Here is a 14,265-nt window from a genome sequence, read left to right as displayed (position 1 = left end):
AGAGAGGGCTACGATCAGGGACAGTTCAGGCCTCAAACAAAACCCTGGGCACACAGCAGGGCAGCACTTACGTTTGGAGGCAATTTTGAACACCAGCCCTTTGGATGGTGGCTTTGCTCCACCGTCCCCCTCGAGGTCGTGCTCGGAGCTCTCCATGTTCTCAAGGAGCTGTTCATCCTGGAGCTCATCCCTACACAAGAAGGGCCAGAAGTGACCCAGGGGAGGCACATCCTACCCCAGATGCCCACACGGACCCAGCAGCAATGGATTCTCTTGGGCAGGGCAAGAACCAGTCATGGTGTTAGTCCCCAGCATCTGCCCTGTCCTCTGGGCAACAGCCCTGGGCTGGAAGAGCTCAGAGGCAGCTGCTAACATCTAGACCAACCCTACACAGCATCACAGCACCAACCAGGTTGGAAAAGACCTTCAAGATCACCAAGTCCAACTGTTCCCCAGCACTGCCAAGGCCACCACTAACCCATGGCACTGAGGGCCTCGTCTATGGTCATGACGGATTAGCAAGAGCTTTGTGACAAGGAAGAGGAGCCTCAGCTCACACCTCAGGACACAGGGTGGCTTTTTCCTCCAGTCCCACCGCCCTCATCAATGTGCCAAGCCAGCCACATCCAGCACTACCACCTCCTGGGGGGGCTTACTCTTGAACTCCCATTCCCAGCTCCTGGATTTTCTGTTCAATGGCTGTTTCGACTTCACTCTTCTCGAGGGAGTACTCCACAAAGAAAGCTTCCAAAATGAAGGACACAAAGATGCTGAAAGAAGCCATGAGCAGAATTATGTGGCAGCATTTCCTTCCTGGCATTCCCACCCTGCCTTTGGGTATCATAGAGTCACAGACTGGTTTGTGTTGGAAGGGACCTTAAAGCTCATCCAGTTCCAACCCCCTGCCACGGGCAGGGACACCTTCCACTAGAGCAGGTTGCTCCAAGCCCCTGTGTCCAACCTGGCCTCATCAATGAGTGTCTCAGTATTCCCAGGCTCATTTCCCAGCACTCCATCCCCTCCCCTGCTGGAGATGGGGAGCTCCAAGAGCAGCACCCAGCAAAGGCAAGAACAGATGCAGCAGATTCCTCTATCACACATCCCACCCATCTCAGAGTTACACCAGGTAGGACCCAGGACCATCAGCAGCACCCAGGCAAGGGGCAGAGCCCCTCTTCCCTCTGACGTGGAGGAGAGCAGCCCAAAACTTACTTGACAATGATTATCACCATCACAATGTGGAAGGCAATGAAATACAGCTTTGCAGGCTGAACTGTCACGTTGGCAAAGCCATTGGCAAAGAGTACAAGGGGAGTTAAGGGCCAGAGTGTTACAGGAGGAGAACATCTTGCTGTAGAGTTGGGCTACAGGAGGAGGAACCGGATCACACCACCCACCTTCCAAATAAAGCCCTCTGCAGGGACCTTTTCTCTGTCATCTGGCACTACATGTGTGTGTGCACAATACAAGGGGAAGTCCAGAGATCACCAAGCTCTGTTTGGACCTTCCACCACAAAGGATATCGTGCCACTGGTTGACCACAGTGAGCTCCATCAGGACGATGAAGGACGAAGCAAAGTTGTTGAAGTTGTTCTTGCAGTACTTCCCCCGGGCAAACAGAGAATCCTTGAGAGCTGGATTCCCACATTCCAGGGCATGAGGAGCATTCGAGTTTGCAGGGAAGTACTGGATTTTCCCATGGAATAACTCCATGCCAATGATAGCAAATACACAGTACACAACCTGGGAAGAAAAACCCCATTGCCTGCTTCTCCAGCGAGCAGCAAGCTGGAGTCCAAAGTTCCAGCAGGTTTCCCAGTTTTTATAGACATGGCAAGCTGCTGAGGAGCAGCAGAGTCCAAGAGACCCGAACCACTCACAAGCAATTACCAAGCAGGAATAGTAAGCCAAGAACTACAGCCCAAATACATAGAAATGAAGTATTCTTAGATCATAACAGAATCTATGTTTAGGAAGCTGAGAAATGGGTTTCTCCTTCAGCTTCTTGCCCAAACCATAGTTTGATTCCTTAGTGTAAAGCCCAGACTGCACAGAACACCTTCACTGCCCCATGGAGCAAAGAAGGATGTCCTGACTGGCAGGAACCCAACCCCTTTGCATACATTTAACTTGGGTAACAACCAAGAATCAAATGGACACTTACAGTTTCAAGGGCCCAACATCCAGAGATTTGCATTTATCCTCTTGGAAACAGCGTGAGTGTGAGACTCAAGACACATTCCTGTAAAACTGGAGTGTTTGAGCTAGGGGATCAGGGTTTCTTACCAGAGTCAGCCCACCAAATGTCAGCATTGTTGGTACGATGTTTATCAGCGTGTTCATGATGACCCGGAACCTACAGCAAATGGCTCATGACAACACTTGCTGGGGGAGGCTCTTTAAAAGCTCACATTTGCTTGTTGTCCCATCCCATCCAGCACATGCTCCCTGCATCTCCTTATAAATAAGCCTCCAGAGAGGCTGCAGCAACTGGGCACATCCCGGGCATGCTGAGACAGGGCTTTGGGATGCTTCATTGAGTGGTGTTGTCAATCCAAAGCAGAACAACTCAAGGCACTACCTCAGCCAGCCTCTGACACAGCCCACCATCCCAGAAAAGCACCCCCAATCATACCCTTATCCCATTCTCTTCCTTACCTTTGAATGCTGTCAACAATCCTGATTAGCCTGAGGACCCTTAAGATGAAGACAATGTCCAGGATCTGCTGGCTGTTGTACTTTGTGGCTAAGGAAGGAAGATGGTTTTGTTATGAAAACTAAGCAGGAAAGTGTAAAGATAAATAGAGTTTAACAAGAACGTGCTTTATAACAGGTAGCTATAAGAAAAAAGACTGGGTTAGATCTTAAAAACCCTAGAGGATTTTTTGTCTTGTCCAAGCACCTCCCAAGCCCAATGTGATGGCAAAAGACTACTCAGGACCACCGAGCCTCCCAGATGCATGCAGACTGCTCAAGCTGCACTTACTCGATTTGAGGGTGGTATTGAGTATCGTTGCAGTCAAGGCAGCAAAGATGATGAGAGTATCAAACCTAGCACGAGGGAAGGCAGTGCTGTTAGAACTGTGGTGACAGAAAACAGGCTTTTAAGCGGCCACATGACATAAACAAGTAGAATCCCAGACTGGTTTGGGCTGGAAGGGACCTTAAAGCTCACCCAGTTCCAACCCCCTGCCATGGGCAGGGAAACCTTCCACTAGAGCAGTTGCTCATAGTAACCTCTTCCTCACATCTGCACCAGACAAAACTGCATCACCTCAAACCATTTGCAGGGTGGGAAGATGGGAAAGCTTTGTCTAGCAAAATGCTTTCCCCTCCCCTGCCTCTATCTACACGATAGTTACCTTTGCCTGAGGTAGCAGAGCAAAGAACAGTAGTCTCTGTCAGAGCCAGGTTAGGCAAGCAAAGAGCACAATGTCCCCTGACAATGCATAGAATAATTTTAATTACACCCCAGCACATGAGTCAGGCAGCCCATCTCTCCAAGAGGCTTTCTGTCAGTTCTTGAGGAGCTGAACACAAAGATCCTCACACCTCACACCACCTTTAGCACAACCAGCACCCTACTCACCAGTTCCAGAACTGGTTTTTGCCGAAGAACGCCCTTGGTTCGTAAGTGTACACTTTCAAGAGTATCTCAATTATATACAGAGCAAGGAAGACCCACTCAGCATAAGAAATATAAGGGGTTTCCTCATCCAGAGCAATGAAGATGGCATTTATGAGAATGATCACATCGTAAGTCCAAACAAATCCCCTGCAAGAAGAAAAAGAGAAATGAGTTTGCCACTCCCAAGGAGGTAAAAGTTACACAGTTATTTCAGCAATTCTTTGCCTCTTCTCTCAAACAGTCATTTAAGAAACTGTCTTTGTGCATCCCCAAACCTGAGGGTTTAGGAAAGTTACTGCAGAGTTTAGCTTTGCTCTTTGAGGTCCAACTCAAAGCAGAGCACAAGCCTTCAAGGTACACTGGTGTCAATGCTCTGTGTGTTAAACTGGCTGTGTTTCCAACAAGCCAAACGGCATTGCTCAGGCAGAAAACCTGGATGAGTAAAACAGAAGACTATGCACAACCAGCAGGAGTGGCTGGTACACTGTGCTAGAGCCCTGGAAGGCTGGGAAGTGGGCAGAGAGAAATCCCAGCACGTTCAAGAGGAAATGCAAAGCTCTGCTCCTAGGGAGGAATAACCTCGGGCACCAGTGCAGGAGGGGAGTCAACCATCTGAAAAGCAGCACTGCAGGGATCTGATACAAACTTGGTTGTGAGGTTGAACATGAGCCAGGAATGCACCCTGGTGGCAGAGAGAGCCAACAGCATCCCGGGCTACGTTAGGAAGTGTTGACTGATCCAGGGAAGTGATTTTCCCCCATCTACTCAGCACTGGTGAGGCCACATTTGGAGTGCTGTGTTAATAGCTGGGCTCCCCAGCAGAGAGAAGACGTGAACACACTACAGTGAGTGCAGCATAGGGTCGCAAGAAGGATTAAAGGGTAGGACAGCCTGGCACATTACATGTGGAGAGAGCTGGGATTGCTCAGCCTGAACAGGAAAAGGGTCAGGAGGAGCTCAGTATGAATAAATACCTGATGGGAAGTTGGAGAGAAGGTGGAGCCAAACTCTTCTCAGTGGTATCCAGTGAAAGCACGAGAGGCAAAGGGCACAAGTTGAAATAGAGGGTTTGCCATTTAAACAAAAAGAAAGCCCTTTTTTTAAGCTGAGGGTGGCCAAACATTGGAGCAGGTTGCACAGAGATTATGGAATCTCCCATCCCTGGAGAGACTCAAAACCCAACTAGATGTAGCCCTGAGCACCCCGAGTTTTGCTAAAATAAACTCTAACTGACCTTGCTTTGACCAGACCAGCTCTAGGTGTTCCTTCCAGCCTCAGTGAGTCTGCAATTCTGGGAAGACTCAGATGTGAAACCAAGCACCAGTAGCTCATAGTACCAGCTTGGTAAGAGCTGATGAAGCATCATAACACAGCTCTGCAGCAGAGACTACTGAGGTAAGACCAGCTTTGAGTGAAGCATTTAGTTTGGTCCTTCAAGGCAGGCCATGAAGCACTTCTTGCTTTTGGTAAGAACTACTTACACTCAGCACCTCAGGTGTGAACAAGTGGGACTGGAAGACTCCAATAGCCAAGTCCAGTTTCTCCACACCACTGAAGGTAGGTTAGGAGCAGAGCTGCTCCACAGAACACTTAAAACCAGAACCTCCGATGTTTGCCTAAATGCAGTTTGCACTTCCCAGCTGACATTGCTTGCAGCAGCCCTGCTCTGCAGCCTGTGAGGGGTTTGCTGCTGGTGGAGGCTCACCTGTGCCTGACCATGCTGCGCAGGAACCGGCTCACCGCTGACTGGTACATGCGGGGCACCCACTGCCCCAGAGGGTGGCTGCGGATTTTCAGGGTGATCACCTGGATGTTGAGCAGATCTGCCAGTTGTACGAAGGATTTCTTGTCTGGAAAAGGGGAGAGCACTTCACACCAGTGTGGCTGGCAAATGCAAACCTATACACACACGAGCTGCAGCAGCCTGGATTCAATATCTGGTCATGGCAGCTGAAAACGCACATGCCCAAAGTAGTACCCACCACGGAAGAGGATGAACTCAGTGTTTAAGCAGCTCCTCTGCCCTATTCCTGAGGGACTGGCTCAAGCCACAGGCCAACAACCAACACAAAGCTTTAAAAATGAGGATGGACATGATCTAGCATGAGGAGACTGACCCATCTCTCCTGATTTCCTGTCTCCACCAGGAACAGGGCAGGAGGCTCTAGAGGGCTGTGTGGGAAGCCACATTGCTTGGAGAAATCTGATGGCAAGGGAGGCTTGCACAGAATCCCAGCCTGGTTTGGGTTGGAAAGGACCCTAAAGCTCATCCAGTTCCAACCTCCTGCCACGGGCAGGGACACCTTCCACTAGAGGAAGTTGCTCCAAGCCCCTGTGTCCAACCTGGCCTTGAACACTGCCAGGGATGGAAGCCCTGTGCTGAGAACAGGAGCTCCCATTCACTCCCCAAGGTAAGCTTGGCCTGATGTCAAATGGCCACAAAGAGCCACTCACAGTGGACATGACATGGGCTGCAGCACAGGCACAAAGAACAACCTTTCAGGACTTAAACAACGTGGAGGGAAGCAGGAAGAGGGGCCTGGAGTCCCTCTGGGTCCATTACAGACCACAAGTCCCAGTGCCAAACCCCCTGAAGCATCAGTCTCCTGCCCCCGGCCTCCTCCCCAACCCTTTGTGCACAGCATTGCCCCACTGCTCACCTATGAAACCCTTCTGCTCATCATCCGAGATGTGCAGCAGCAGCTCCCGGTGGGAGTTGCTGGTATCAGGAGCCACCAGCTTGACAAGCTGCTTCCAACGGGCTTCTCTGACCACAAACTGTGCTCCCTCCTCTTCCTTCAGCAGGTTGAAGGCCTCTATCATCTTGCGGCGCTTCATGTAAGCGAGCTTTCGGATCTCATTCTGGAGAGAGGAGGGGGATTCAGGCAGCTCCGGGCACCCTTCCCCTCCTTCTCTATTTAAATAACTTTACTTTTATGGCACAGAGGCAAGAAGAGACTCAGAGGAACACGCTTGGAGTGATACGAGACACAAAGTACAGCACAGGCAGCAGGGGTGATGAGACATGCTGTTTAACAGGCAGCCCCGGGCTCTCTGCACAGCACTCTGGAGGGGTTCACAGCTCACTCGCTGCTGGGAGATGCATTGAACAGCCGGAAGAAAAGACAAAGGATAGTGTTGAACAGGAAGGGGGTGACAAAGGCCACAGGATCTGCATGTCCACACGTCACAGAAGCAAAGATGATGTGCCCACACATGCTTCCCATCCACCAGTGATTACTGCTGAGAGCAGCGGTGGAGATCCACCTCTGCACGTGATTAGAAGCAGCCTGAAGGACCTTATACCCTTGGGAAGCCTCCAGGATGACCTAGGAGACTGCTTACTGACACAGAGCCAGTCCCTTCACAGGAGCACCCAGGGATTCCCAGCTTTAATCACAAGTACCAGACTGCACCTACTCAGTTTGGGCAGAAGCAGCAAGAGTTGTGATTTACTCAGACCTCCTTTTGCATTTCCTTTAAGAGCACATGCAGTGGCAGAAAAAGGGTGTTGTGTGCTTATAACAAACCAAAAACAGCCTTCTGCACAGAGACAGAACTTCTGAGCTAGGACTAAGCCTCTAACAGCAATAATGCAGAGACATGGGCTTCCTATCTGTTGCAACTTCTTGGGTCCACAGCACCATAGAGTATTTCATTGCTAAATGATCAAAGCAGAACTCACAGCAGTCCCCACGGTATGAAAGGTGGGCCTGTGCTTGTTATCTGCAGAGCATCAGCAAAGGCAAGCAGCTGTACCCCCTTCTCCACACTTCCCAGAAGCAGCAGCTTTCCAAGGGAAAGCCAGGTAATTCCTTACAAGGTTACATGGAACAGCAGGCAGCCACTGATCACAGCTCAGCCCTCAAACATTACCTTCAGGTGCTTTTTGTAGTTGTTGTACACAACAGCCAGGAAGAGAGACATGAAGATGTAAGTGTTGACGATGACAAAGGCAATGAAGAACAGGGCATACCATGAGCTGAAGTCAAATGCTGGCATCCTAGAGAAGAGGAGAGAGATTGCTCCTTGCTAGGCAAACACAGAAATAAGCCACAAGAAAACAGCCTTCCAGGTGGATTTCTAAGCACTGCTTTGGATATCAAAGTTGTCAGATAATACCCAAGCTAAAAACTGTGCTTAGTTCAGTTAGAGAACAGTTTTCTTCTGCTGGGTTTTCCTCCTACTTTGTCAAGCCCTGACTGAAGGGATGTAGAAAAGGAAGCTTAATCTCTGTGCTTTTGTTAGCATGGCTCAGTCTAAGCGCAGAGATTAAGGCAATGTCTCAGTCATAAGCTGGTTATTGGCTTTTCTAAAGGCAGGGACACCTTCCAAAAAGTCTCCTATCCTCAGGTTCTGGTTCAGAGCCATTTATACAGCCGATGGCTGAGAATTCATGAAACCCCTGCAGGCTGGAAAAGTAAAAGCCCTGTTGCACAACAACGTATTTCAGAAGCAAAACATAGTATTGTTCTAAGCAGAGATCCTGCCACTAGGAGCAGGCCAGCAGCACTCTCAGCAGCAAGACTGCAAGCTCAGCATACATACATGACATCCGGGCTGTTCGCTGTTGTCACCAGTACATAGAGGTCAAACACAATTTCTAGGTAGTTTCTGAAGTATGGCAAGCCTTCTGCTGTCTGGAGATTCCTGGGAGGAAAAGGACAAGCTGGAGTTCAGCACAGAGCTCACATGTCCCACCACAGGAACTGCACATATCAGCAGGGCTTGTATTCAACTAGTTGGAGCTGCCTGATTCCCCCTGTCTGAAAGGATCACACACGTTCTTCCCACCCAGCTCTGAGCAAAAGAAGAGTTCTCACCTCTCACCAAACAGCTTCAAGGCCATGAGGGAGAACATGAGAAGGCTAAACATGAATAGCAGGAAGACGTAGGTGATCTCTGGCAGCGTGTTGCGGATGCTGCGGAAGGCTCTCCGGATCTGCAGGGAGAAGGGAAGTGTTTAGAGGCAAAGTGGTACCTGTTTATCCCCTCGCCATCCCATCTGGATCAAACACCTACACAGGGACAGGCAAAGTGGGACAGAGATACCAGGTGTGCCAGCTCTGTTCTGCTAAGAGCTGTATGAGAGCACCAGGCCTTTCCTCCTCATGCCCCAGAAGACATGCTAGAAGGAGAGACCTTGTCTCCTGAGACAGGCCATCAGGAACTCAGCTCTCACTGCAGGGGAATGGTCAGGGATAAAAGCCCAGCACTCCAGGCCACAAAACACACACTTATGAGCCCAAGAGTTCAACTGCACCCTCCCAGCCACAGTAGTTTATTGATTTGTGAGTCAGGAGCAGAACAGTCCTGGGCAGCAGGGCAAAGAGGACATCCCTGTGACAAGAGGAATCAGAGTCCAAACCCCCCGCTGGACTAGACACCCAGTGTGCAAGAACAGCCTGACACTGTGCTGTTTGCCTAGGAGGCTTCCAGAAATAAGTAACCTGGCCCCTGACCCAGGGAGAAGCAGTTCTTGTCTGTGGTGCTGCTCATGTGCACATCTCCCGAGGACAGTGTCCAACTCTGCTCCTCCACCCAGGCTGGACTAAGCACAGCCCTGTGCTGACTGTACAAGAAGCATTCCAGCCCCAAGCACACTCAGGGCTCTGGACGGCCATAACCCAGCCCATAGGTACAGGGAGAAGCCTTCTGGTAATTGGCACAGCACCCAAGCAGCACCCGTGCAAACACACCCTTTCATCCATCACAAATTATTGCTTCAGGCCACCTCTGAGAGAAACCTTCACTCACGGGAACCCCAAATTCTGCCATTTCTGCACAAACCCTCTTTTACTAAATCCCCTGGATCTCTGAAAGGCTGTCTCAAAATAGGACCCTGCACCAGGGGCACATCCCACCAGAGCTCTTCCTTACCTGGCGGCTCTCTGCAAAGTTGATCAGGAAGATGGGCCTCACGATTCTTGACCATCGAATGCTCCTCACGTTGTATATTCTGAGGATCCCATATATGGCCAAGTCTGTCAGGGATAACTGTGGAAGAAAGGGGGAAAATTCCCAGAAGTAATGCTGGAAATGTGTCTAGAGGGTGAAGACAACAGGGTGAGCTGATACACCACAGATGCACATACAAAAGAGTTGTGAGAACAGGCCCAACTGATGGTTGTACCTCAGGCCAATGTTACCAGGAGAGCAACAGGAGGGAGAAGTCACCTCCACATTGTCTGCTTCAACCTCGGTGGCTCCCCTAGGCCTAACTCACCAGGATCGCAACCATGATGCAGATGTTCTTGGTGTCCTTCCAGAACACATTGCGAGGGGTGACCTTTGCAAAATGGGTCAGTCGGCCAAAGAACACCAGAAGGCACAACACCTCGACCACGGAAGTGACCTGCAGGGAGAGATGGGGCCAAGTCAGGACAACCAAGAGCAGCATTAGTCCCCTTTGCATAGATGGGGTGTTGAAGCTGAGGTACAGGCAAAGGCAACCACACGCAGAGTCAGTAGAAGAGTTTTCCACTGGGTTTTGCTATTGGCCATTTCACGGTCTCGCGTATCTGGCACTGAGCAATAGTTCCAGGCTTCGTTTTATGACATTCCCTGCCACAAGCAGGTTAATCCAGTAAATTTGTATTTGCTGAGGATTGAAGGAGCACATCTCTCACAAGCACAACAAATAAAGGCTATAAAAAGTCAGTGCTAAGTGCAACACTTCACTTCTGCTTTCAGACATGAGGATCGGACTTGGGTCATGTGGAAGGCTCCGAGATACATGACTTTGCAGTCATGTCAGCTAGTCCTAACAGCCACAATGGCTCCCATAGTCCCTGCCTAGCTCCTATGCCCTTTTCTGTCCCCATTTCAGTAGATTAAAGATAACAGAAACACCAGCATCAATTATCTCTTGACACACCTTTGACAACCAGTTTCAAGCAAGAAACCCTTGCTTGCTCTACCAAGCACCACAGTACTATTGCATTGCTGCTTCTACACCGAGAACTTACCAGGAAGGGGAGTGGATACACAGCAGGTTCTTCAAACAATGCAAGGGACAGGTTGAGGAAGATGAAGAAGTAGGTGGCTGTTCGCATAATCCAGTGGTTATAGAGGTAATAAAGCCTGTAGAAGGAAGGAAGAGGCACCGTAAAGGCAGGCTTCAGTGCACATAGCCATGGGCTCACCAAACGCATCCTGGAAGAACAGCACATGCTGTCCCAGGCAGTCACAGAGGAAGAAGGGTAACAGCAGCACAGTTTTTGCCAACCAGGTGGAATACAGACATTCCTCAGTTCAGTTTAAGACTCAAACACACTGATTTGTTAAAGCTGCTTCCTTTTTGTACCTTGTTCCTTAGTTTGAGTGCAAACTTCTGCCAGGCTCGGGTATCCACATGACACACAAACTAAGCCTAATTAGTTATCTTATATCCTCTCTTTGCAGGTTAAAAAGCAAGGAGATAAGAAAAGCCACCAGAGACAAGTGTGGAGTTGCACAGTAAGCTGGTTTTATACATAGCTCCAGCAGTATTCCATCCCCTACAGCAGCCAAACCTCCAGTGAACACCAGCAATGATCTCCAGGAGGTTTCACAGTCTCCTCTGGGGGACTCAAAGAAGATCTCCAGAGCATAAAGTTGCTCTGCCAAGAAAAGAGCTGCCAGCATTGCCAGAGTCATCTCACCTGCCAAATAACCACCTGCATAAAGGCTACAGGGCAGGGAACACGATATTAAACCCTTAATGACACCAGCAAGACACCTGGTCATTTCTATCATTTCTACAAAGCATACTCGGAGAAGATGATGCACGCACTCTGTTCTTCCACAGCAGACAGACATTACAGTGCCACAACAGCACAAACTCACTAAATCCTCTGTAACAAACATCCTGAACCATACCTGCATTCCAGGATACCCAAGAAACTTCACTGCCTCAGACATAAGGACTACATAAAAGGGAAGGATTTTCTGGGGAGAGCTACAGGAGCCATTAATGCTCCCTCACTGCTTTGCTGCCAGTCTGTTGTATCCCCTTTCCCCTCTGCTCCAGCCACCTTCTCTTATGTTTTACACACAACAACAGTTTGCCTAAAGCAGTCCAAGCCTGAAGGAAAAGTCACCACTTCGAAGCTGCTCAGCCTCTCACCAGCAACTAAAAGGAAAGAGTCACTGTTACAGGCAAGACATTCCTGACTTGGGCAATTTCACCTATCATCAATTAACAGAAGCTTTTAATTACTCCTGCCCCTAGCAGCTCCCACCCTTTCGAAGCACACCTGAGCAAAGGGGCATGTGCTCCCCTGATGGGCTGAAGTTCTGCTGTGCAGTGGGTTGGTGTCACCCACTGCCAAGCCAAGGGGTAACAACCACAACTGCCTGGCATGGGGCTGTTCTGCATGAGCCAACTGTACCAAACCCCTGGCACTCACACCTAGCACCCCCTCCCACACAGGGGTGGCTGACCCAGCTTCCCAAACTCCCCATCCCCACGGAGCACTCGCTGCAGCTGCAGCCCTGAGACATTCCGTTTGCTCTAGAAAAAAACAAGTTCTTATTTCCTTTCCCATCCTCAACATGCAGATGCTCTGAGCCCCATCTGACCTCCTAAAAGGAGGATGGAGCCAGGAGGGGGCTGGTCTCTGCTCCCAAGGAACAAGGGATGGGACAAGAGGAAACGGCCTCAAGCTGCACCAGGGCAGGTTTAGATGGAGATGAGGAACAATTCCTTCCCCAGAGGGTGCTCAGGCATTGGAACAGGCTGCCCAGGGCAGGGCTGGAGTCACCGTCCCTGCAAGTGTTCACATCCCGTGTAGCTGAGGCCTCAGTGCCATGCGTTAGTGGTGGCCTTGGCAGTGCTGGCAACGGTTGGACTTGATGATCTTGAAGGTCTTTTCCAACCTGGTTGATTCTGTGATTTCAGCCTAAATCCAGTTCTTGCATCCAGCCACCCAACCTCCTCAGCTCCCAGCTGCTGCAGCCAATGTCCAGCCTTTTTTTGGCTATTGCTCTTTGGACACCGATGCCGTTGGTTCTCCCCATGCCAGTTTGGGTGCCCACAACACCACACTGCCACACCAGCACAGAGCCCTGCTCCAATGTGATGCTACGGGTGTTCGTGGGATGCAGAGCTGCTTACCTGACCGCCTCCGGGGAGGTCTTAAACGGGATATTTCTGTTGTACTGAGCATCGGACACAAACGCTGCTGCCAGCAGCAGATCCTGTGGAAAGGGAGGAAAACACAGACACAGCTCAGTCGGTGCTGGTGCTTGAAGTAAACTCCGAGCAATGTTCAAAAGAGGCTTTTCAGCCTCGGGCACTCTGTGGAGGCGAGAAGCGGTATTCAAGGGAGATGGTTTTCACCCCGGGGCTCTCTAGAGAGGCAAGAAGCGGTATTCAAGGGAGGTGCTTCTCGCCCCAGGGCACTCTATAGAGGCGAGAAGCGGTACAGGGGATGCCGCAGCTCCGCGCTCCCGCATCCCCCTCCTGCTAGAGAGGTCCCATCACCCCCGACCCTCCCAGGGACCCCATCGGTCCCCCCGCTACCTGCGAGGCTGCCTCCGCCATGGCGCGGCAATCAGTGCGCCCCCTCCCCGCCGCCTTTAACGGGCCCGCCCCGGCCCCGGCGGAAGCGGGAGGCGGAGCCGGTGCGGGGCCGGGAGCGGGCTCGGGGATGGCTCTGGAGGCGCTGCGGCCGCGGGCCGTGCGCTGGGCGCTGCTGGCCGCGTTCGCGGCCGGGGTGCTGGTGGGGTGGCAGGCGGGGCGCGCCCGCCGCCGCTTCCTGCGCTGGCGCCAGCGCTGGCTGCAGCGCCGCCTCGCCGCCGCGCAGGAGCAGCTGGAGGCGGCCTGAGCCGCGCCGAGCCCCCGGAGCACGGACCCGGCCGCCCCCCGCGCTCTGGAGCGGGGCTGGAGGTCAGCGCGGCGCTCCGGGGGTCTCCGCAGCAGCCTCGGCGCGGCGGATGCGGCTTGAGAGAACCGGGTTCACCCCACGCTGATGCCGGAGGGAAAACCACATGGAAGCGCTGCTGGGAAAGGACAGCATCCACGGAATACCGGGGCCTGGGAAGACAAGATCCTGAATGCCTCAGGCTGCCGAGGATGTAGGAACGCCGCTGCCAAAGGCATTTCCCTGTTTCAAAGGACACTGTGTTTGCCTTGCTCCGAGTCTGCTGCTCTGCCCTCGCCAAGGGGTGCTGCTGAGGCATTAAACTGCCGAAAACCACCACGTGGGGTGCCTGGATGTGTTTGTTTCCCTGAAAACGTTCCTCACGGGCGCTTGTGACGAGTGAGGAATGGTACTGAGTGACAGATCTCGTTATGGAAGTACAAATGGGAAGTAAAACCTGCGGGGACAGTCGGCTGCGCGCGTTGGTAGGGTGAATGAGCAAATTAAATGAAGGCTGCTTGTGCTTTGGACTCTGTATTTCTTCTAGTGCTTTGGGCAAGGAATTGCCCAAGGCTGTAGTGCATTCCTCCTTCCCATCGCTAATGAATTCCAGAAGCGTTTCCTTGAGTCCCAGAGGAGGGGATGCTCCCGCTTTACGCTGGAGGATTCACAGCGCACTGTGCAGGCTGGTGGCTTTAACTGTGGTACTGAACAAAGAGTTAAAAGTTATGGGGAAAAAAATCCAAACCACTGCCCAGCTGCTGATGCCTTTGCCTATTGATGCCAATTTGT

At 51.4% G+C, this 14,265-nt stretch overlaps 1 protein-coding gene across 4 annotated transcripts in view; it reads right to left on the bottom strand.

Annotated features, from left to right (window-relative positions):
* The window catches only part of LOC115609809 (two pore calcium channel protein 2-like), a 16,305-nt gene extending 2,219 nt beyond the window's left edge, over window positions 1–14,086 (bottom strand). For 2 of the 4 annotated variants that reach the window (XR_003991993.1, XM_030490503.1), the window contains exons 1-18: window positions 13,134–14,081; window positions 12,726–12,808; window positions 10,597–10,711; window positions 9,855–9,983; window positions 9,509–9,625; window positions 8,452–8,570; window positions 8,177–8,278; window positions 7,505–7,631; window positions 6,289–6,490; window positions 5,334–5,478; window positions 3,590–3,775; window positions 2,987–3,051; window positions 2,659–2,746; window positions 2,287–2,356; window positions 1,524–1,743; window positions 1,213–1,303; window positions 657–770; window positions 72–190 (exon numbers count right to left, since the gene is read on the bottom strand). Coding sequence is in view for 1 of the 4 variants with exons in the window: in XM_030490503.1 (XP_030346363.1) it covers window positions 72–190; window positions 657–770; window positions 1,213–1,303; window positions 1,524–1,743; window positions 2,287–2,356; window positions 2,659–2,746; window positions 2,987–3,051; window positions 3,590–3,775; window positions 5,334–5,478; window positions 6,289–6,490; window positions 7,505–7,631; window positions 8,177–8,278; window positions 8,452–8,570; window positions 9,509–9,625; window positions 9,855–9,983; window positions 10,597–10,711; window positions 12,726–12,808; window positions 13,134–13,154 (2,113 nt within the window). In the remaining 3 variants the exon portion in view is untranslated. Of the gene's footprint in view, window positions 1–71; window positions 191–656; window positions 771–1,212; window positions 1,304–1,523; window positions 1,744–2,286; window positions 2,357–2,658; window positions 2,747–2,986; window positions 3,052–3,589; window positions 3,776–5,333; window positions 5,479–6,288; window positions 6,491–7,504; window positions 7,632–8,176; window positions 8,279–8,451; window positions 8,571–9,508; window positions 9,626–9,854; window positions 9,984–10,596; window positions 10,712–12,725; window positions 12,809–13,133 lie in introns of those variants that run through there. The other 2 variants (XR_003991994.1, XR_003991995.1) reach the window with 2 other exon arrangements.
* Between the last annotated feature and the right edge of the window lie 179 nt (window positions 14,087–14,265).

The sequence above is a fragment of the Strigops habroptila genome, chromosome 6, assembly GCF_004027225.2.
Source record: "Strigops habroptila isolate Jane chromosome 6, bStrHab1.2.pri, whole genome shotgun sequence".
NCBI classification, from domain to species: domain Eukaryota; kingdom Metazoa; phylum Chordata; class Aves; order Psittaciformes; family Psittacidae; genus Strigops; species Strigops habroptila.
The sequence above is the reverse complement of the archived record's forward strand: the minus strand, read 5'-3'. Positions and strand labels throughout refer to the sequence as shown.